At 43.9% G+C, this 21,760-nt stretch overlaps 1 protein-coding gene across 1 annotated transcript in view; it reads right to left on the bottom strand.

The window, feature by feature from the left end:
• Positions 1–20,591, bottom strand: part of PARPBP (PARP1 binding protein) — a 57,911-nt gene extending 37,320 nt beyond the window's left edge. The window contains exons 1-2 of the mRNA XM_013947260.2: positions 20,442–20,591; positions 1,502–1,729 (exon numbers count right to left, since the gene is read on the bottom strand). Coding sequence (XP_013802714.1) covers positions 1,502–1,729; positions 20,442–20,591 — 378 coding nt within the window. The remainder of the gene's footprint in view (positions 1–1,501; positions 1,730–20,441) is intronic.
• Between the last annotated feature and the right edge of the window lie 1,169 nt (positions 20,592–21,760).

Here is a 21,760-nt window from a genome sequence, read left to right as displayed (position 1 = left end):
TTAAATCTGAAAATCAGTGAAAAGCAAAAGTAGTATTAAAAGCTAGTAAAACTACAACTTCCTCCAGTCTGCTAGTGTTTTGAGTTTAGAGCAGACTCCACAAGCTACTTTTTCTTTCAGCTTTGAAAGTACAACTGTTTTAGGAGAGAAATGAGGTACAGTACTGAAATTAACTTCAAAAAGATATCTCATATAGGAATTTAAGACATTCACACTAAAAGCAGCTGCTTATCTTTGGGCAGAACATTTAACATGCTACACTCTGTTTAGGAAGATCTCATTGATCTTCCCAAGTCCTCTATCTTTCACACAACAATAGCAAAAAATTTCAGCTTCCCTGCCCCACCTGAACTTTAGTCCTTCTGATAATTTCTTTTATGTCTAATAATTATAGGATTGATTGGGTATAGGCTCACTGAAGCAGGCAAGCTTGCTAAAAGCATACTCGTCATATGATCATACAATAATTTAGGTAGAAGGGACCTCTGCAGGTCATCTACTCAAACTCCAGAGATGACATTCCACATGCTCTCTGGGCAGCCTGTTCCAATATTTGACCACTTTCATGGTGAAAACGTTTTTTTCTTACGAGGGCTCGAAGGTAAACTCTGTGTTTTAATCATGGTGTAAATAATAATTCATGGTATGTTCATAATTAATAGTTAAGTGCAACTAATGTTCAGTGTTCAGTTACTTAAATAGCTTCCCTCATATTAAAACAACCATCTAATTGAACACCATACAAATTTAGAAGATGAAAGAATAGTAATTTGGTTAAGTCTACAAATGCTAAGAGAGTGGACAGTAAAAGAAGAGAACAGAATCAAATAAAATAATGTGGAATACCTGTGTTTCTCTCAAACATATCTTAAATTGATACTTGCATACATTTTGATCTGATAGCATACAGATTAAACAAATTCATCTTACTTTCACAGCCTAAGGGTGGAATACAAACTACAATTTATCTAGCCTAGAGCATGGCCTCACATGCAGTGCTATCAGAACATTTAAGTGACAATAAACTACAAAGATGTTTGACTGAGAGGCTGAAGAACAACCTCTTCTGGTGACTGGAAAAATGTAACATGGGACTACATGTAGCATAGGCATTTTTGTTTAAGAGTGTGGTACTTTTAAAGTGGCAACTATTACACATATTTTGACTGAATATCAATACACATATTGCACATATTAATCACTAAGTGTTGTTCTACTTGTATCAAATCTCTACAGTCCATTTTTCAGTTCTGTTTCTGAAAGAGAGAGATATTCTTAAAGAGGAGCAGTGAGATCCATCCATCACACTGATACAGAGAAATAATTTTTGAATGGATTTAAGAACCCTTTAAAAGATTTAGCAATTTAAACTCATTTGTTTTCTGCATAGAAAGGAGAATAACATATGAATAATTCAGTGCTTTTATATGTATTTTAGAAGTATTATAAATCCATATAGACATATGTCAAAACAATATTGGAGAACAAACAAAATACTTACAGGGGTTATGCTTTCATTTTCAGACACAAGTGCAAGTTCATAACACTTCTGGCATACATCTATTAGATCTAACATATTGCTACTTGCTAAGAAGGTATCATAGGCTTTCTTTTGGTCAGCATAATTTTCAGGTTCTTCCATGTTATATGATAATCCCAGTTTGTCATGTAACAAGTATTTCCAAGTTTCCACCACATCACTAAGTGATACTGTGAAATCTCCATGGTGCTAATATAACAGGAAAAAAAGCAAAAGCATTGTTTTGTATTCAACATAGCTTTAAAAGTAACTTTAAAACAAGCATGTATATATTTTTAATATATTTTAAATGCCTGGTATAATCTAAATACGTAATTTACTGCAATTAATTTACTGTAATCTTACTTGTAATTGAAGTTCTTCCACTGCCTTGGCTTTACAGTTGTCTTTTGGAATATGTAGTCTTTGTTCCTGATCTTTAAATAATAGGTACATATATTGAACTTTACTCATAAGAAAATACATATCAACTTTAGCATGACTAATGCATACATAAAGTTAAGTATTTGCAGAAATAGTTTACAGCATGGCTGGCATTTATAACCCAAAGGCAGCAAATTACCTCTATTAACCTGTTTCCAGCAGTACATCTGGGAAAACATATGTCCAAGAAAAATGAAGGTGAATATCCTAGCTGAATATACTTATACTTTAGCATGAAGTAGTTAGTGTTGCTATACATATCTAACAAATACTCTAAAGCAATAAAATGAAAAGTGAAAAGATCTATCAATATACACCTAAGTACAACCCTTATTAGTACCATAATCAACTATACAGCATATGCTGCAATCTTATATCTAGCTTCTGGCCCACTCTCCCTGCCCAAATGATTAGATTATATTCCTTTGTACCTCCCCAACACACCCATCCCAGAAAGGAAAAAGAATTACAGCTTGGCAGTAAATTAGGAGCTTAAAAAACAACAGCAACAACAACAAAAACAACACCCCACAACCTTGAGAGGGGAAAGCTCTGTTGATATTTGGTGGACGGAAGAATAACATACCAACAGAAAGACCTAAAATCATGTTGAATTTATGTATCAGTTTATCATATATTTTCAAAGAAGATATGTCAAAGAAGAGTTATAACAGATGCCTCCACTATTTAACAAGTAAAAGTTTGTCAAGCAATTATGCCTACACATTCCTGAGATAGCAAACACTTAATTGTAAGCAACAGCTTGCAGTTATGTTGCGCAGAAGTTCTAAACTAGAAGAAAGGCAAGAAACTTTAAAAAGTCTTCTCTAAGTGGGAGAACAGAAGAGACCAAGAACAAGAGAGATTTTATGTAATCTATAATGCTACACGTAATCTTGCTTAGGAAGCAGAAATAAGTAAAGAACTGAAGTTGCTAGCAAAGATGGATTGGCTAGGGGGTTAGAAGAGTGACCGCAGGGCAGGACTAGCAAACAAAGTAAGGTGAAAAAACTACAGCAGGCAGGAACATATAGTGGAGCTGGGATTCACAGAAGTTTAAATCAAAGTAAGCAACTGAGCCATATGATTTAAGCCACAATCTGAGTGATGTGTTACTGAAAGAAGTGGGAAGCAAGCCAGCTACAAGCAGTCACCCACCAAGAAGCCAGAGGAGAGGACTTTAGTTATTGTTATACTATAAGAAGTAATTAGGTATACTATATAGACCTATTTCACTCCTGAATTGTCTTTTCTTCTTTCAGTAAAGTACTATTTTTTAAAACAAATGATTCACAATTGTGAGTGGGAAAAATCAGCTCATTGAACATCAGACATTTTAATTTAAGTTTTCCAGTTCTGGGGTAGGGTCTAAGGCAGCATTTACTAGGAACTGAAAGATATCTGAACCTGTCCCTTGTTGCTGCCAGTAGAAGAGATAGGTGTGATGCCAATATTTAAAGGCTGCAACACTGGAGAAGTCAGAAAATCAATTTCAGTCTCTAAGCTATATAAACTATATACAATTATATATAAGCTATACAAAGCTTATACAGCTATATAGTGTATATATATAGTATATAGCTGTATAAGATATACAAGAAGAAAGAAAGGCATTAAGATGCTGCCTATATTATATAAAAGAAAATAAGTGGTAGCAGAGACTTTTGACTGAAGCCCTATATGAAGGATACAGTTCTTAGGGATTGAACCAAAGTAGCAGACAAAAGATAAGATTTAGGATGCAGGATTACTTATACGCTCCTAGCCTTTGCATTCAGAATTTGTCCTTTATTCAGCAATTACTGGTAACCTACTCTTCATCTCTGGCCCCTGACCTTCCCTCCTGTACTGTCATCTGCCTTTCCAATTACTAGCGATTACTAATCTCCCTCCACACACATACTTCAGTATATTCTGTATCTGCTTTCCGCTCGCTCCCAAATCTTGGCATCTTGTCTATTCTCCATCATAATCCCCAATTTCACACCCATATCTTTATTGCAGACCTTTCTATACTGTTTTCTACATCATCCCCATGCCAACTTCACCATTACTTCCTCTGTCCTCCAAAATCTATTGCTTCTTTCCTACCTGTTCTTACTCCTTTTTCTTTCACAGCTGTGCTCCTCATTTTCCTCTGCACCCTGCTCTTTGATTTATCCATCAGTCCTCACTTCATGATGTTAAACCTTTTCCACTAAGGTTATTCTATTTGTATGAGACCACTAGAATGCACACAACAAGTAATTTTGTAATTGTAGCAAGTTTTCCAGTTTTCACCAAGAAACAAGATTGACGCTCCTGATATTTAAAGCATTGCCCACTATATGGCATTAAAAACCAGGCCCTGGTTCTCATGGAGGACTTCAACCACCCCAATATCTGCTGGAAAGACAACACAGCTAGGCACAAACAGTCCTGGAGGTTCCTGCAGAGCATTGGTGACAACTTCTTGACACAGGTGGTGGAGGAGCCAACAAGGAGAGGTGTGCTGCTGGACCTCGTACTAACAAACAAAGAAGGACTGGTGGAAGATGTGAAGGTCAGGGGCAGCCTTGGCTGCAGTGACCATGAGATGGTGGAGTTCAGGATCCTGCAAGGAGGCAGGGCACTAAGTAGGATCGCAACCCTGGACTTCAGGAGAGCAAACTTTGGCCTCTTCAGGGACCTACTTGGAGGAATCCCATGGGTTAGGGCCCTAGAAGGAAGGGGCGTTCAAGAGAGCTGGTTAATATTCAAACATCACCTCCTCCAGGCTCAAAAGCGGTGCATCCCTATGAGTAGGAAGTCAAGCAAAGGAGGTAGGAGACCTGCATGGATGAGCAAGAAGCTCCTGGCAAAACTCAACCAGAAGAAGGAAGTATACAGAAAGTGGAAAGGGGGACAGGCCACTTGGGATGAATATAGGAACGTTGTCAGAGTATGCAGGGATGTGACGAGGAAGGCTAAGGCCCATTTGGAATTAAATCTGGCTAGAGATGTCAAGGACAACAAGAAGGGCTTCTTCAAATACATCAGTAGCAAGAGGAAGACTAGGGAAAATGTGGGCCCTTTGCTGAATGGGGTGGGTGCCCTGGTGACAAAGGATGCGGAGAAGGCAGAGTTACTGAATGCCTTCTTTGCTTCAGTCTTTACTGCTCAGGCCAGCCCTCAGGAACCCCAGACCCTGGAGACAAGAGAGAAAGTCTGGAGAAAGGAAGACTTTCCCTTGGTCGAGGAGGATCGGGTAAGAGATCATTTAAGCAAACTTGACACCCACAAATCCATGGGCCCCGATGGGATGCACCCACGAGTGCTGAGGGAGCTGGCGGATGTTATTGCTAGGCCACTCTCCATCATCTTTGAAAGGTCATGGAGGACAGGAGAGGTGCCTGAGGACTGGAAGAAAGCCAATGTCACCCCAGTCTTCAAAAAGGGCAAAAAGGAAGACCCAGGGAACTACAGGCCAGTCAGCCTCACCTGCATCCCTGGAAAGGTGATGGAGCAGCTCATCCTGGAGGCCATCTCCAAGCATGTGGAGGACAAGAAAGTGATCAGGAGTAGTCAGCATGGCTTCACCAAGGGGAAATCATGCCTAACCAATCTGATAGCCTTCTATGCTGGAATGACTGGCTGGGTAGATGAGGGGAGAGCAGTGGATGTTGTCTACCTTGAGTTCAGCAAGGCTTTTGACACTGTCTCCCATAACATCCTCATAGACAAGCTCAGGAAGTGTGGGCTAGATGAGTGGACCGTAAAGTGGATTGAGAACTGGCTGAATGGCAGAGCTCAGAGGGTTGTGATCAGTGGTGCAGTCTAGTTGGAGGCCTGTAGCTAGCAGTGTCCCCCAGGGGTCAATACTGGGTCCAGCCCTGTTCAACCTCTTCATCAATGACCTGGATGAAGGAACAGAGTGCACCCTCAGCCAGTTTGCTGACGATACAAAACTGGGAGGAGTGGCGGATACAACACAGGGCTGTGCTGCCATTCAGAGGGGCCTCGACAGGCTGGAGAGTTGTGTGGAGAGGAACCTCATGAGGTTCAACAAAGGCAAGTGCAGGGTCCTGCACCTAGGGAGGAATAACCCCCAGCACCAGGACAGGCTGGGGGTTGACCTGCTGGAAAGCATCTCTGCAGAGAAGGACCTGGGAGTGCTGGTGGACACCAAGTTAAGCATGAGGCAGCAATGTGCCCTTGTGGCCAAGAAGGCCAATGGTCTCCTGGGGTGCATCCGGAAGAGTGTTGTCAGCAGGTGGAGGGAGGTGATCCTCCCCCTCTACTCAGCCCTGGTGAGGCCACATCTGGAGTACTACATCCAGTTCTGGGCTCCCCAGTACAAGAGGGATGTGACACTACTGGAGCAAGTCCAGCGAAGGGCTACAAAGATGATTAGGGGACTGGAGCATCTCTCTTATGAGGAAAGGCTGAGAGAGTTGGGCCTGTTTAGCTTGGAGAAGAGAAGGCTGAGAGGAGATCTTATCAATGTATACAAATATCTGAAGGGAGGGTGTCGAGAGGATGGGACCAGACTCTTTTCAGTGGTGCCCAGCGACAGGACGCGAGGCAACGGGCACAAACTGAAACACAGACAACTCCATCTGAACATGAGGAAATACTTTTTCACTGTGAGGGTGACAGAGCACTGGAAGAGGTTGCCCAGAGAGGTTGTGGAGTCTCCTTCTCTGGAGATATTCAAAACACGCTTGGATGCAATCCTGTGCAGTGTGCTCTAGGTGACCCTGCTTGAGCAGGGGGGTTGGACTAGATGATCTCCAGAGGTCCCTTCCAACCTCAGCGATTCTGTGATTATGTTACGGGATACAAATGCCTCGGTATTGAGTGACAGGCCTTGTTTTGCTAGGCCAATAATGGCAGATAACTCTGGTCTAGGGTGAAGGTTTAATTTGATTTCAAGAAGTTTTCACATTAAGCAGCTTTAATCTGGTTAAAATAATTACACACAAACAGCATTAGCAACTAAGTAAATGAACAGACCAAGAGCAATTCTAATCATTTTATTTTATTATTAATTAATTATAATTTATTGTTTTAATTAATATTATTTTGTTATTAATTTATTAATCACTAAGTTGCTCTAGCCCAAAAGATCTCTCCTGTACAACTAACCACTCAGCTGTAACCAAAAGACTTGGTTAAATATATGATTCCAGCCACTTGCCACATTTCCTGAAAGTCAACCATTTTGATATTGCTTAGATCAAGAGCTAGGAGTGAAAATTCCTATGAGCAGTCATAAATACTACTTTCAGGGCACTTTATTAAATGTATTTATTTGCCATTTAAACTGTGCCTGGATTAGAACAGCTCAGCACTATGAACATGCATGCTATTCCACAGATTACATGAGAGTATTTCAGAAAATATATTACTTTAATATTCTTGTAATCAGACATGAAATCATAGACATTTCATGTCTAATATATAATCATATTGTAACCCAATTTAAATAGATCAAAACAGCAGTAGGTTGCAGGGGGAAGAAAAGAAGAAAAAAAAGTTGTTTTTCTCATTTTGTTTTGAAACAAATTCCTCCAGGAGTACCAAGTTAAAATACTATTTTAATACAATATTAATAAATCAAAATCTTTCCTCATATGACCAAGGACCTGCAGAGATTAGCAAAATTTAGATTAGTGCTACAAAAATATTTTATATCCAAATAAAATTGCACTCCAGATATCAGCTTTCATGATCAGGTGATTGGGTGCTCACTGTGACAGTGTATTCTATTACTTATGCAGTCAATTGTCAAGAGTCTCTGTTTTAAGGGGGGAGGGAAGAAGGGAAGTGGTTTTGCAATAAGCATTAGCCAAATCTTCAGTGTTTTCATTCCATGATAGACATCAGAAGGATTCAGTTTCATAGGCATGGAAACGATAAAGTATTATAAAGCATCTTCACTTCTTGTGCTTCTTGACAGTGTGGTATATTAAGTCTCCTTATTCTTTTGTTCTAGTGTTCGAAATCCAGCAGAAATGTTTCATGTCTAAAGACACTATTCTTTATATTTTGTAGGTTTTGCAAGCTTTCCAGAGCTAACTCCATAACAAAGCAGCTTCTACTTTGCTAGAAAGTTGTTCTAAAACAGAAAGTGATATGTATTTTAGAGTACTGTGTTCTCTCCTACCTTCCCCAAACAAGTGGTCACTAATCATTTTCAGAATCTGTGCTTTCAAGACTGCTGTGTTTAACCAGCATCCAGAAGTTGTCTCTAGTTCTAGTTTTTCAGGCACCCTTCTAGACTGCAGTATTCTTGTTTGGCACTGTTCTTGAGTTGTGAGATTCTGCAATCTAGCAATCTCTGGTCCTACTGAGCCCTTCTTACATGCATATGCTCTCTTATTACTAGCAGGAGGGTTCCCAAGCTATGGTATATAAAGCACATTAAAGTAGTACAAAGCATTTTTTGGAATAAGTTTCCAATTCCAGTGAGAGCTGATAATGCTGCAGGCAGGTTTAAAAGTTGGCTTACAAACACAAGTGCATAGACTTCTGACATTTGCTACATTGATATTTCCCAGAACCCAAGCCAGTGAAATTCTGGGCCAAGATCCCAGAGTTAGAGAAATGCCAGTATACCTTGCATGGGTAATTGTCTGGGACTGAATACCTTTTTAGGGGAGAGGGAGGGCAAGTGGGAAAAGTACTCGAGTCAAAGAGAGAGGAGGTATGGAGTTGTATTGCCTTGTTCAAGGAGGACTGGAAGCTACAATATGTACAGAACAGTAGAACAGTAAATACTTGCAAGAATATGATCCTGAAACAGGCAGTTAGAAAGTAAAAATTGTACCCAGCTAAGCAATAAACTCTATTATTCCCAATAGTGCTGATTGTTGATTTCAACAAAAACTCTATCAACTTTTGTGATAATAAAAACAAGATAGGAATTTTAGCATGCTCTGCTTAGTAGCAAAACATTCTTGTTTCCCCCTCCAACCCTCAAAACAGAAATCTAAAATACTACAGAAAACAGGGAGGGGAGAGGGAGTGGGAATTCTATTGATAAGCCAGGCAGAAGTGTTCTTTAAGATTTAAGCGGAGAAAGTAGTGAGAGTTTTAACACTGTTAAAACAACCCCAGCTGATAAGCAACACAAGAATACAAGAAGCATTATCTCAGCTATTTATGATTTGGTTTCACTGGCAAAGACAGTAAAACAGTCTCAGTATAGTAGTTTCAAGAAACATTCATTGCTTCAATCTTTGAATCATTGAAACAGCATCTCTCTTTAGCATTACTGCAAGATGTTACAAGCAATATATCGTATCAACAGTTGGTAGGATTCTCATATTACAAAAAGATAGAAGATGCAACAGTTTAAGGGACTAATGCTGGAAAGCAACTTTGTATTATTTCTTTATTTGCCAATATGGAATCAAGAAGATTTGGGAAACCATTTCAAAAAAGGCTGGATTTTGAGCAGAACTTAATGTTCTTCAGACAATGCACCAAATGCACTCATGGAAGCACAGAGCCCTGGAACTAAACCACACACCAAAACTGATTTTACACAGAATCAGCAAGAGACAAACACAAGTTACTACAGGGAGAACATATTTATAAGAACACTACCACCTTTTTCTCCAGTCTGACAGCCCTAATCCCAGAAAACAAGAATTAGAAAACACTTAAGACTGGGAATTAAGATTCACATACTCATGACAAATAGTGTTTTTATAAGATGTTTAGATTGTCCCCACTACTAGCTAAAGCATCTGTGGTCTGGAAGTGACAAGTAATTATTTGTCCTGAAGGTTCCAATAACCTATCATGCATGCATAATCAACTGAAAACGATTGCTGTCAACCTGAACTTCACCTTGAAAATTGTTACTTCTATTTCAAACTCTCAAGAAAGTTTATTCTTCTTGAACGTTTGCCTACCTTTTATACCTATACTAATCAGTCTATTAAAAGGTATTAACTTTCGCCACAAACTATATCCCACTCATGTCCTTATTCTGTACAGCCACAACTGTGCCGTGCAACAGAGTATTTTCAGAGGAAGTCAAACTGTAGCTATGTCTTTTCTTTCATTATCACTATCTGGTTAACATTTATCACAGTGTTTTATCCTTATTTTTAAGGAAATTTAAGACAAAGAAGGTAGGAAACATAAAATTTTCTGGAGCCCTCAAAAAAGCTTGGTTATTTGATACTTCAACTGGAGATAAAGATTACAGTTGAAGACACCGCATCCATTAAAACTGTCTATGCTTCTAAAAGAACAGTTTTTGTTGTTGTTGTTGTTGTTTTAACCCAGCCAATCACTAGACAGTTATTTTTCTTACAGTTTCTGCCATTATCATAAGAGACATATTCTACAACTGCTATCTTAAGAATATAAAATTGTTTTACTTAACGAGTCAGAGACCTATAAGGCATATATTTACAAATTGTCATACTCCGTTATCTTAACTTTAAGTTTTAGTGCTGAATAAAATACAACGCCTGTACTTCACTCTAACATGACAAAACCAACATCAAAATGAACAGCCAATTGAAAAAGCTGAACTTCACTTCAGAGGCTGTACATGCCATTCCTAAAATAGTTTTAATCCATGTATGCAAGACAAAGGTTATACATTATACATACAGGTAATCTCTCTTATTGGACTTATAAGTCTTAATAGACTTAATGTATATATAATAAGTCTTAATAGGCTTATTACAGAATAGTTGGAAAAAAATTTTCAGCACATGGTCTTTCTTCAGATTTGAAATAAAAGCAGCAGATTTCAAAATTAAAGTTGAAAGTGATCACTTTAACTTTGTTATATCATCTCTGAAAGGAAAGATGCTTGCAAAGGAGAGAAATCTTTGTTGAAAAAGAAAAAAAGGAGGAAAGTGGATTAAAGTAGTTCTCTGGGGAAGGAAAATGCTAATTTATAACTTCCTAGGGAAAGAAATAATAATGTGCCATAAAGAGATCATCTTTATCAGATCTGTTATTTTGGCATCCAACAGAATAATGCTTTTTATGTCCCAGAGTTGTCTTTGGAAAATGTTTAGTAGTTTTCCCTTGAGAATCACAGACACGAGAAATAAAGTAATTGCCTCCACAGGTAGTTTTGTATTCTGATTTATCAGTTCTCTGTGTGAGTTCATTGTGATGCACAATCATTTTCTAGTTTTACCTACATAGGCATGATGAGAGCACAGGGGCTCTGGCTGAAATATATTACACTCTGGGAAACGCAAACATAGAATCCTGGAATTCTAATATTTCTGTTGTAGTTAATGTTTATTACAATGGGGAGGGGTTGGCCAGTTTTATAGTTATTGTTTAGACAAGAGATGTATCCATTCCCTGCATTTTAGACTAGAAGGATTTTTCTGATGATGAATTCAGTTAGGTTAAAGAGCGGTCTTGGAAACACTTCTTTCAAGATAGCTTCTTCCAGTATAAGTTATAACTTTTTTTCAGTGATATGTTGCAACCAGAGGTACACAAACTGAAGAAATTTCTCTGTCTCAAGAGATATCTTCACCTAGGTGAAGAGGTACTAAAGATTCATATTTCTTGTTGCATTTATTATGCAATAATTAGGTAAGTCTTCCAACAATGGTGATTAGTTTTCATAGAGACATAGCTTACTGACCTAAAAAGGTATCTTTAAATTATTAAAATGGTTCTCATTAGGCCTGACTGTAGGTTACAGTATTTTTTGGTGTTTCAGATGCCTGCTAATGCCCAACCTTCCAGCTGTGACAAGCTTCTTAGGGCAGTACTCAAGAGTCACATCTCCTCTCCATCATTTGACATCTTATGCATGTGTAGAGAAGGTCATACGCTTCCTAGTAGTAGTGAGTACACATTCACAGCATATACGTAGAGGTCTTGGTCTACATCTGAGGATCTTCAGGAAAGAATGCAGCCAAGAATACACCGCTGCAAACATTACTCCTCGAGCTATATCTAATTAGCCTTACACTCATTCTTCTCATGCCACGCCCATAGATTTTTGGGGACCCTCAGCAAAAAGATAAAAAGGACAGCCTTGAACTGGGCAATGGGCCAAATTAATTTTCCTGATGAGACAAATGCATCCAAAACTGCCATAATTTTCCCACCCTGATCTACCACAGAGAAGAAATATTTGATTGAAATGAACTGAAGTTATATGATCAAGCAAAATATAATAGCATTTAATATTAAAGTTTAGAAATCAAGCATACTCTTACAAACACTTCCCCTCTTGTCGCGGTCCGCGGGAGTGACGGGAATGAATCATACGCATTCACAAAATGCAGGTTCAATTCCATCTTTATTCAGCAATTTGCCTATTTTATAAGTACAAGTATTCGGCGCTCTGGCCCTTGATTTGTGGTTCATACAGATTATGTCACAGGTAGCCAATCATTGCACCGATCACGCACACAGCGGTCATGCCTCGTACCTTGCTACTTGTTTGGCAAAGCTGTCTAGCCCTTAACCTTGGTTCCCACTGGCTTCTGCTAGTTTATCTGTACTTTCTCAGGATGTATCATTCCCAGCTGCACCAGTGTCCTTGGTAAACTACTTCAAAGCACATAGCAGCAGCTACAGTCTGAGGCCTAAGGCTTCAGCAAATTTAGCTACTTATGCTAAGCAAGTTGTGCTAAGCAACTAATCCTAAACAGTGTAGTTCCATACTCTATATTTCATATAGATTATTGTTCTGAAGTACCGCAAGGGCCCCAACACCTCCCCCTCTTCTTTCAAATAATAGATCAACCATTTTCTGTACCCGAGCTAGGATACATTGTAGTATACAAGGCCCACAAATCAATAGGAACATACCCACGATACCTATGGTAATCAGTTGTTTTAATCCTGCTGCCAACCAGGGCCCGATCCCCAGCCCCCGAAGCCACCCGTCAATCCCAAGGCCATTCTCCTGCTTCAGCTTATATAGCCCATTCTGAATGTTTCGTATACGCGCGTGGATTGATTGTGAATGGTCGGTAAGATTGAGACAACACATCCCCTCAAACTCGTCACACCCATGTCCATGAGCTAAGAGCAAGAAATCTATAGCGGCCCTATTTTGTAACACAGCGTGGTTTATGCTCAGTGCATCCTGAGACATCTCATCTAGTACTCGTGATGTAATAGTTAACTCATTTTTGGTCCAACAAGCCAATTGCTCTGCCAATTTCATCGCCTTAAGCCCAGCGGCTCCCGGCAGTAGCGTAGCAGTCGCCAGCTGCCGGAAGCCTGACCAAAATACGGGATCGCCAATGTCCTTGCACTTTAGCTCATGCACACTCCTTCTGCCCCGCCCGCGCTTCATCAAGACCAAGTTCTGCAGTTGGGTGAGATTGGGGTGGAACAGACTCAATCTCCCCAGGTAGCACGGGCCTCCACGCAGGATGCGTGGCACGCCGTTCCAGGCCCTATCCCCGCATATCAGAAATATACCAGGCGGCAGTGCTTTCGCTGTTATGTGGCTTGTTGCGTTGCAGTTCGTATACACCTGGCCATGCACGTCACCGCTGCTTAAGGCGGAATTCAAGGTTACCCATTTTGATGACTGCTCAGTGAGCATCCCCACAGGGGGAAGGAAGTTGACATACCCGCCCGTATCTTTTTCTGAGGCGCTGGCGGCCATACAGCCGAAGAGATCCAACTCCTCAGGGTCTGAATTTAGGGTTTTGTTTAAGGCCAGGATAATACGACACTGCCACCTTCCATTACGTTGCCACTTATTTAACTCTGGGGCCATTCTGGTCTTATCGACGGCCGTGAAATTCAAGGTTGTCTTATTACCAACATATGCCTTGAATTCCTCTGCCCTCCAGGTGGGGACACCGATTAAACATGTCCTAAAAGGGTCACCCACCTTGCCCATAGACAGACAGAACGATGTCTGGCCGGTCCTGTTTGCGATCGTAAGCCACACATTCTTCCTTGGAGTATGAAATGGGGGTAATACCGCACTCATGCTACTCAAACTAATTATGCTGCCTATAAGTGTGACTAGGACCGCTCTTCCACCAACCCCCCCAACACTCTTTTGTCCGTGCCCAGTCATTGCAGCACGCTCACAATCACAATCCCGTTCGTTCCGGGTGAGGCTGGTGCTTTGTTTTCGTCCTCTGTCAAGAGCTTCCAGTTCCTGCCGCTGGTCTTCAAGCGCAGGTAGTAGCTGACTCACGGGCTGTTTCCAGTGGGCAGTCGTCCGCAGGTCCAACGTTACTCTTCTTCAACCACGGTCGAACCCACTTCGCGGGTATCCACTCCGTACCAGTACCTGCAATGACACAAGCATACCCTCGGCCCCAAGTGAGTAATTCCACAGGCCCCTGCCATGAATGTGTTTGTGGTACCCATCGGGACACGAGCGTCTTAATAGGTCTCGTAGTTTGTGCATGGCGTGCCCCTGGGCTGATCAACTCCCCTTGGTCTATTTCAATGAGGTTGCGCCAATTTAACACATAACAGCTTTTTGCTACGATGTCATGGACGGGGAGAGATACCTCCCCCTCCTTTTTCAAAATAGCAAAAAGGCGTTTTAAATCCTGATGACGGCGCTCCACTATGGCCTGGCCAGTGGAATTATAGGGGACCCCCGTGGAATGTGTAATGTCCCAAGCTCTCATAAACTCAGCGCACGCGGCGCTCGTATAGGCAGGTCCATTGTCGGTTTTTATCTGAGCCGGCTTCCCCAGCGCGGCAAAGGCTTGCAGCCAATGCAGGCGGCAGGCAGTAAAGCGTGTGGAGGTTGCAGCAGTGGCCCAGGTCATTTTACTGAATGTATCGACTGATACATGGACAAAGCGCAGTCGCCCAAAGGCAGGGACTTCTGTGACATCGGTCTGCCATAACTGGCGAGGTTCTAACCCGCGTGGGTTTGTCCCTTTATCCTGCAGCGGGGGAATGTGTGCACAATCAGGGCACGCGGCCACTATGGCCCTGCTTTCTGCCCGGGATAAGTTGAACTCCTTTTGCAAAGATCTAGCTGACTGGTGAAAAAACGCATGAGATCGTTGTGCCAGCTGTAACCTAGTTTTTTCTTCACCAGCGGCTGAGACTTGGGCATCTATGCGCTGGTTGCCCTCCGCCAATATTCCCGGCAGTCCTGAATGACTACGGACATGTGTGCACCAGAATGGCTGAACGCGAGAATTTAAATGGCCGCTTGCTTGTATCAACAACGCCTGAATCTTGGGGTTAGCGGTCTGCCCAATAAGAGCAGAGTGTAGTCGTTGTAACACACCCGCCACATATAGTGAATCAACTATAAGATTAAGAGGTTCTTCTGCAAAGTCCTTCAACGCGAGTACAGCTGCCATGAGTTCTAAAATTTGCACGGAGTGCTCGGGGGCACCTTGCATGATCTTTCGAGCCCATTCTCCTCGTACATTCACGTATTCGTATCCGTACTTCTTTGTTTTGCCGCTAGCGTCCGTAAAGACGGACTTCGCGTTGTGGATGGGGCCATCTGCCATTACCTTCCTTTCTTCAAGCATCAATTGCGTGTGCAGTAGTGGGTGCTTTGGATAATGATTGTCGAGGGGAACCCCACACGTCGCCAGGGCGAATGAAATGCTCTGTTGGGTCCATTCGGATACGAGATCCAAAGAAACCAGGGGCAGAATGATGCGTGAGGGCTCCTTCCCTGATATGATGCGGACGCGCTGTCTTGTTTTTAGTAACAGTTCTCCCACAGCATCTTTCCTGGGCATAATCACTGTGCGTGGCCGGACTGGCGAAAACACCCACTCCAGGATCGTGAGCTGATTTGTCTCGTTTGTTTGACCAATTATGCCAACCACCTCCTGTTGTTTATTGTAGCACACTATGTCAATGGGTTTCATGGGGTCATAGCGATAGGCTTGTACATTTCCAAGCTTCCTCTCTATGTTAGCCATAACTTCCTGCTCTGGAGGAGACAACGTTCTTGCTTCTCTGGGGTTCTTGCTATTCTTAAGTAAATTCACCAGCGGTTGAATTTCCTCATTGGTAATGCCGCAGTAAGTACGGATCCATTGAATGTCCCCAAGAAGTTTCTGTACATCGTTCACTGTTGCGATCTTCCGCGTGATCGAGGTTTTCATTGGGTAGACTCGGGTCTCGGTTATGACCATACCAAGATAGTTCCACGGTGCGTGTTGCTGGATCTTCTCAGGGGCGATGGTAAGACCCCAGGCCTGGAGTTGTTGACTCAATTCCCGTTGACTCTCTTCTAGCAGCGGGGTTTCTGTTGCGACTAATATGTCGTCCATGTAGTGGTATACTATAGCCTCGGGATGTCTCTGCCTCCAGGGTTCTAAGGCTCGGTCTACATACCATTGACATATCGTGGGGGAGTTTTTCATACCTTGGGGTAGAACGACCCACTGATAGCGTCTCGAAGGACCAGATCGATTTATCGTTGGCACTGAGAATGCAAAGCGTTTGGAGTCCTCCAGATGTAAGGGGATACTAAAGAAACAGTCTTTCAGATCAATTACTAGCAGACTCCATTCCCGCGGGAGCATGGTAGGTGATGGCAGTCCTGGTTGTAACGCTCCCATATCTTCCATTGTTGCGTTCACAGCTCGCAGATCGTGTAGCAGTCTCCATTTTCCTGACCTTTTCTGTATGGTAAAGATAGGTGTGTTCCATGGGCTGGTTGAAGGTTGAATATGTCCCAATTGTAGCTGTTCTTCTACCAATTTGTTAAGTTCCCTTAGCTTCTCCTTTTGCAGCGGCCACTGCTCGACCCACACTGGTTCGTCAGTCTTCCATGTAATTTTCAGCGTGGGTGGAGAAGTGTCAGCAGCGGCCATTACTAAAAAGGGCACGAGAGAACTAGGCCCCACTGAGACAGAAGGTCCCGGCCTAAGATCCAGAGAGGGGTATTCATTACGTATGGTGTTACCACGCCCAAATGACCTTCTTCGTCGCAGATCTTCACGGGTCTCGCACTTCTCCAGGTGGGGGCTGAACCACCAATCCCCTGTACTGCAGTGGTGCTATCCACTAGCGCCCAAGCGGCAGGCCAGGAGTCGCGAGGTACTATGGTGACGTCGGAACCGGTATCCATCATCATCTCGGCTTTTAGGTGATTCATTCCGTCTGGAGAGGTAATGATGACCCTTCGAATGGGTCTAGTCGAGGACACAACAGTCGAGAACAAGGCCAGGGGCGTCCCCGTAGAGCCGAAACCTCCTCTTCTATCATCTCCGCTGGCCAGGGGGACCGCAGACTTGAAAGGGATCAATTGGGCAATTTTGCTTTTTGCTGGTATTGTAACTGGGGGACAGAAGACCTTCAGCATGATTTTTATAGGTCCACGGTAGTCGGCGTCGATGCATCCAGGGAGAACAAAAATTCCCTGTCTAGAGGCAGATGATCGTCCTATCAGTAAGGCCGACAGCCCCCCCCCCAAGGGGCCACAAACGTCTGAATTTACCAAGTGGACCTGCTCAGTGGTAATGCTTACTGATTCTGCCAGGGCCAGATCGATTCCGGCGCTCCCTCTTGTGGCTGCATGGTGTTCGAAGAGGCAACCATGGGATATTTCTTCGCCGCGTCCCAGGCGCGGCTGTTCCAGTTTCCCGACAACGGGGTGCCGCTTTTCTTGCATTTTGAACGGCACTCACTTGTCCGATGCCCAAACTTGTCACAACGCTGGCAGATACGGTTGTCTTTAGCCAGTCGTCTGAGGGGGCAATGTTTCTTCCAGTGCCCAGGTTGTCCGCAGATGTAGCAGTTCTCTGTTTTGCGGCCGCCCCCTCCTTGTGTAGGGCCCTGTTTCATAGCTACAGCTAATGCAGTAGCATGGATCTTCGCTTTTTGTTTTTCTAGCTCCATGGGTGCTCGGGAGCAAATTTCCACCATTTGGAGCAAAGTTGCTCCTGAAGGCAAGGTGGCGAGCAGTTTTGTGCAGGTTGGATTGGCATTCTGCGTAGCGATCTCCTTAACCATGATTGTTTTCATATCCTGTGGCACGTTCGGGGCTGCATCAACGGCTTCCTTAAGTTTGTCCACGAACTGCAGGAACGGTTGGTCTTCCGCCTGCCTTATTGACAGGTAAGGCGGATTAGCTTTCCCTATTTGGGGCAGTGCAGCGAATGCCTCTAAGGCAGCGTTTTTTGACTGCATCAGGACTCGGGGATGCAGTGCCGCCTGTCGAGCGGGGTCTCTAAAAGCTCCGTTGCCCATCAGCATGTCCAAAGATGTCATACGTAACGGGTCATCTGCCGGTAAGTCCAAATTAGATAATTGGCATAGACCAAGCAGTTCCTGCCACTTATTCAGAAACACCAGCAAAGAGGTGGGCCCCAAAATCAGTTCGGCAAGGGCGCGGATGTCGCTCGGCACCAGGTTCTGATATTTTACCAGTGCTCTCAGCTGCGCTTGCACTTGATGGTTATTTATCCCGTACTGCATTACCAGCTGTTGCAGCTTTGTTACCACTTGCCAATCCAGAGGCTCCCACCTCGTCTGTCCCTGACCCGTGGTCACGACCGGGGCTACTATAGGGAAAAACTGCATGTCCCCAACCAGTTCAGCATTCTGAATGATCCCGCGCCACCTTTTTGCCATATCAAAGTCAGGGTCCCTAGGTGGTAGGGCTTTCTCCGGTGCTCTCGGTAAACGGTCCAAAATCATTCGATACTCTTTCTGTGTTAAAGGGGTTTTTTTCCAGGCTTGCAGATGTTGCTCCGCCTCCTCAAGGGACCACGTCCCTTTGAGTACGTTGGTAATCACCCAGTCTCTGGGGGCGATCTCTTGGTTCTCCTGGGATCCGCTAGCAGGATCCCCGGAGAACCGTTCCTCAACCGCCTTCAGGCCGTCCACAATAGCCTGATGTGCCTTGTTATACGCCTCCCTCACATGCGCCTTTTTCGACCCCCTATCCAACCTCCTCATTTCCTCCAACAATTCCTCCATTTTCTTTGAATATTCAGTCAGATCAACGCTTTTCTCCTCAGGTAAAGGCACAGTGGCCGGATCCACTTCCATAGGGGGAGCGGACGGCTGCGGGGGGGCGGCAAAGGCATCAGCAACGTCCCCTTTCTTGTACGGTGGCAAGTCCTCATATCCTGTGCCAGTCCCCCAAGCCTCCCGCTCTAGCTTAGTGAGAGGTGCCGCACACGGCAGGGAGGGCTCATCTGTCACCGAGGGCCCCCCCGCGGATGGTGTATCAAAGACAGGCACCGCACACTCCGCTCCGGGCACCGCGCACTCCGCTCCGGGCACCGCGCACTCCGCTCCGGGCACCGCGCACTCCGCTCCTTCCGTGCACTCACTCCCCGGCGAAAGTGCCGCCGCAGAGGGCTCCGCCTGCAGCGCCCTCCGTATGGCAGCAGTCGCCTGTGCCTCCCCGTGCAGCTGTTCGATCATGAGCCGCACGTCTCGATATATTTTGGCCAGACGCCTGGCCTCTTTTTCTCCGTTCTGGATGGATTCCCACAGTTCTTTTCCGACCTTCTTCCAGGTTACCGCGCTAAAGACCTGGCTGGACTCCCGTAACAAACCGCGCCGCCTTCCCCACAACAGCAAGTCCACCAGCGCCTGGCGCTCCACCTGGCGCTCTGTTTGTGCTGCCACTTGTAACAATTTTTCTAACGTGGCCTTTTCTACTGCTGATACAGCGTTTCCCATACCGCCCGCCGCCTCACAAGGGCGCCTGACTCACCGGTCAGAAGAGTTGCGTAGCTACGACTTTTCTTTTCCCGTCTTCTTTCAGACGGCCAGGCTCGTTTTCCCCGGGCACGAGCCTCCCGGGCGGTATCCACTCCCGTTACTCGAACTCTTAGCAAAGCCAGCTTCTCCTCCGCAGTATCACGTCGGGGTCGCCAGATGTCGCGGTCCGCGGGAGTGACGGGAATGAATCATACGCATTCACAAAATGCAGGTTCAATTCCATCTTTATTCAGCAATTTGCCTATTTTATAAGTACAAGTATTCGGCGCTCTGGCCCTTGATTTGTGGTTCATACAGATTATGTCACAGGTAGCCAATCATTGCACCGATCACGCACACAGCGGTCATGCCTCGTACCTTGCTACTTGTTTGGCAAAGCTGTCTAGCCCTTAACCTTGGTTCCCACTGGCTTCTGCTAGTTTATCTGTACTTTCTCAGGATGTATCATTCCCAGCTGCACCAGTGTCCTTGGTAAACTACTTCAAAGCACATAGCAGCAGCTACAGTCTGAGGCCTAAGGCTTCAGCAAATTTAGCTACTTATGCTAAGCAAGTTGTGCTAAGCAACTAATCCTAAACAGTGTAGTTCCATACTCTATATTTCATATAGATTATTGTTCTGAAGTACCGCAAGGGCCCCAACACCCTCTCCCATCTCACTTTTTTCCTCTTTCAAGCCCTGATTGTACAGGGTGCCTAAATCGTATTAATTTTATAGTGCCTTGCTAACCCTCAGTTAAAACGAAATTGAAGAGTCCAACATAACTGATTCAAGTAGCTGCATAAATAAAAAGCCCAGTAAGTGAGCCAACTCTGAGCTGCACTAATCACCAAGAATGTACTGAAAGAACACTAACCTGTTTATTGACTTCAGCCACTGACAGTTGTAATGTCATCAGCATGCAATCTGCTCCACATACAGTAGTCCTTTCTGAGTTTGAAAATAAGTGCCATTGTCTTCTGAAACACTTGATCAAGTTTAAAATCTTCTGCTGGAAAGCAATCATTTTCTAGAGTAGAACATAGAAAATTAAGATAAATAAAAATGAATATAACTTTGCAAGTAAGGTTTATATTTGTGTTTATATATGACATGCCTTCATGAATACCCCATGTTCCCCTTGCACATCACACTACTGTAAAAGATTTGTCTCACACAAGACAGTCTTTTGTCTCCGAAAGCAGCCAATCTAAATGCCCCAGGGAAAGATACAAACCTCCCTGGAGATAATCTGCTTTCTGTACTATCTGCATCCACTATACTTTCAGACCAATCTCTATCAGCATGCTTTAAGCCAGGAAACGTGAGATTTAATAGTGTTTCCAAAAATTACTAAGAAAGACACTGTTAAATACTTTCATTGCTACATTAAAAAAAAAAATCATAATTTGTTGGGGTTTGTTTTAGCCTTTTTTTTCCCCCCTCCAGAATGAGTCATGACCTCTCCTATTCCCCTTAGGAACGAGTTCAGTATCAGTTTTGAATTTGACTGCTTTGTGCTTTGGTCTCCCCCCACCCCCTTTTTTTTTCTTGAAGACGAAGGTACCTGAGACTCTTGTCCTGCTGCCTTTAAACCTGTTCTTTCCTGAAACATGGTGTCCAATACTGCATGCAGTACCCAGCAAGAACCGTGTCACTTACTTATAGAACACAAAGCTAACAGCAGATGATTTATTTTCCAGGATGTTTGTGGGGGACGACTTGCTTTATTTTATTTCCGTTAACATGAACGAGTCATGCAGGCAATAAGGGACAGAACAGCTGAGCAGGTGCAAGTCGGTGTGGGGCAGATAATCTCTCCTGAGGCGTTTCTCCATCCCTTCCCCTCACCACCCCCCAACGTGAGAGGTTCCCGAGGAACAAGCCGAGTCACTCAGAGCAAGCGCTCAGTGAAGCATCTCGAACAAGCCAAAAAAAAAAGGTGAAGCAAGCCCCAAGTCCTATCCTATCGCCGTCCCCATCACCGCTCCCCCCAGCTTGAGGCTCCCGGCCGCCCCTCACCGCGACCCAGCCTCACGCCGCTCCTCCGCGAGCGCCTCAGGTACAGCACGAAGCCGGGACACCCCGCTCCTCGCCGGGAGCGGGACCACAGCTCCTATATCCCCCCGGGCTTTAGGGCCCCTTCCCTCCCCCCAGCCAGCTGAGCCCTCCTGCTCTTCTAGAGGAAGCTACCTG

The sequence above is a fragment of the Apteryx mantelli genome, chromosome 1 (assembly GCF_036417845.1).
Source record: "Apteryx mantelli isolate bAptMan1 chromosome 1, bAptMan1.hap1, whole genome shotgun sequence".
NCBI classification, from domain to species: Eukaryota; Metazoa; Chordata; class Aves; order Apterygiformes; family Apterygidae; genus Apteryx; species Apteryx mantelli.
This window is presented reverse-complemented; position numbering and strand designations above follow the sequence as displayed.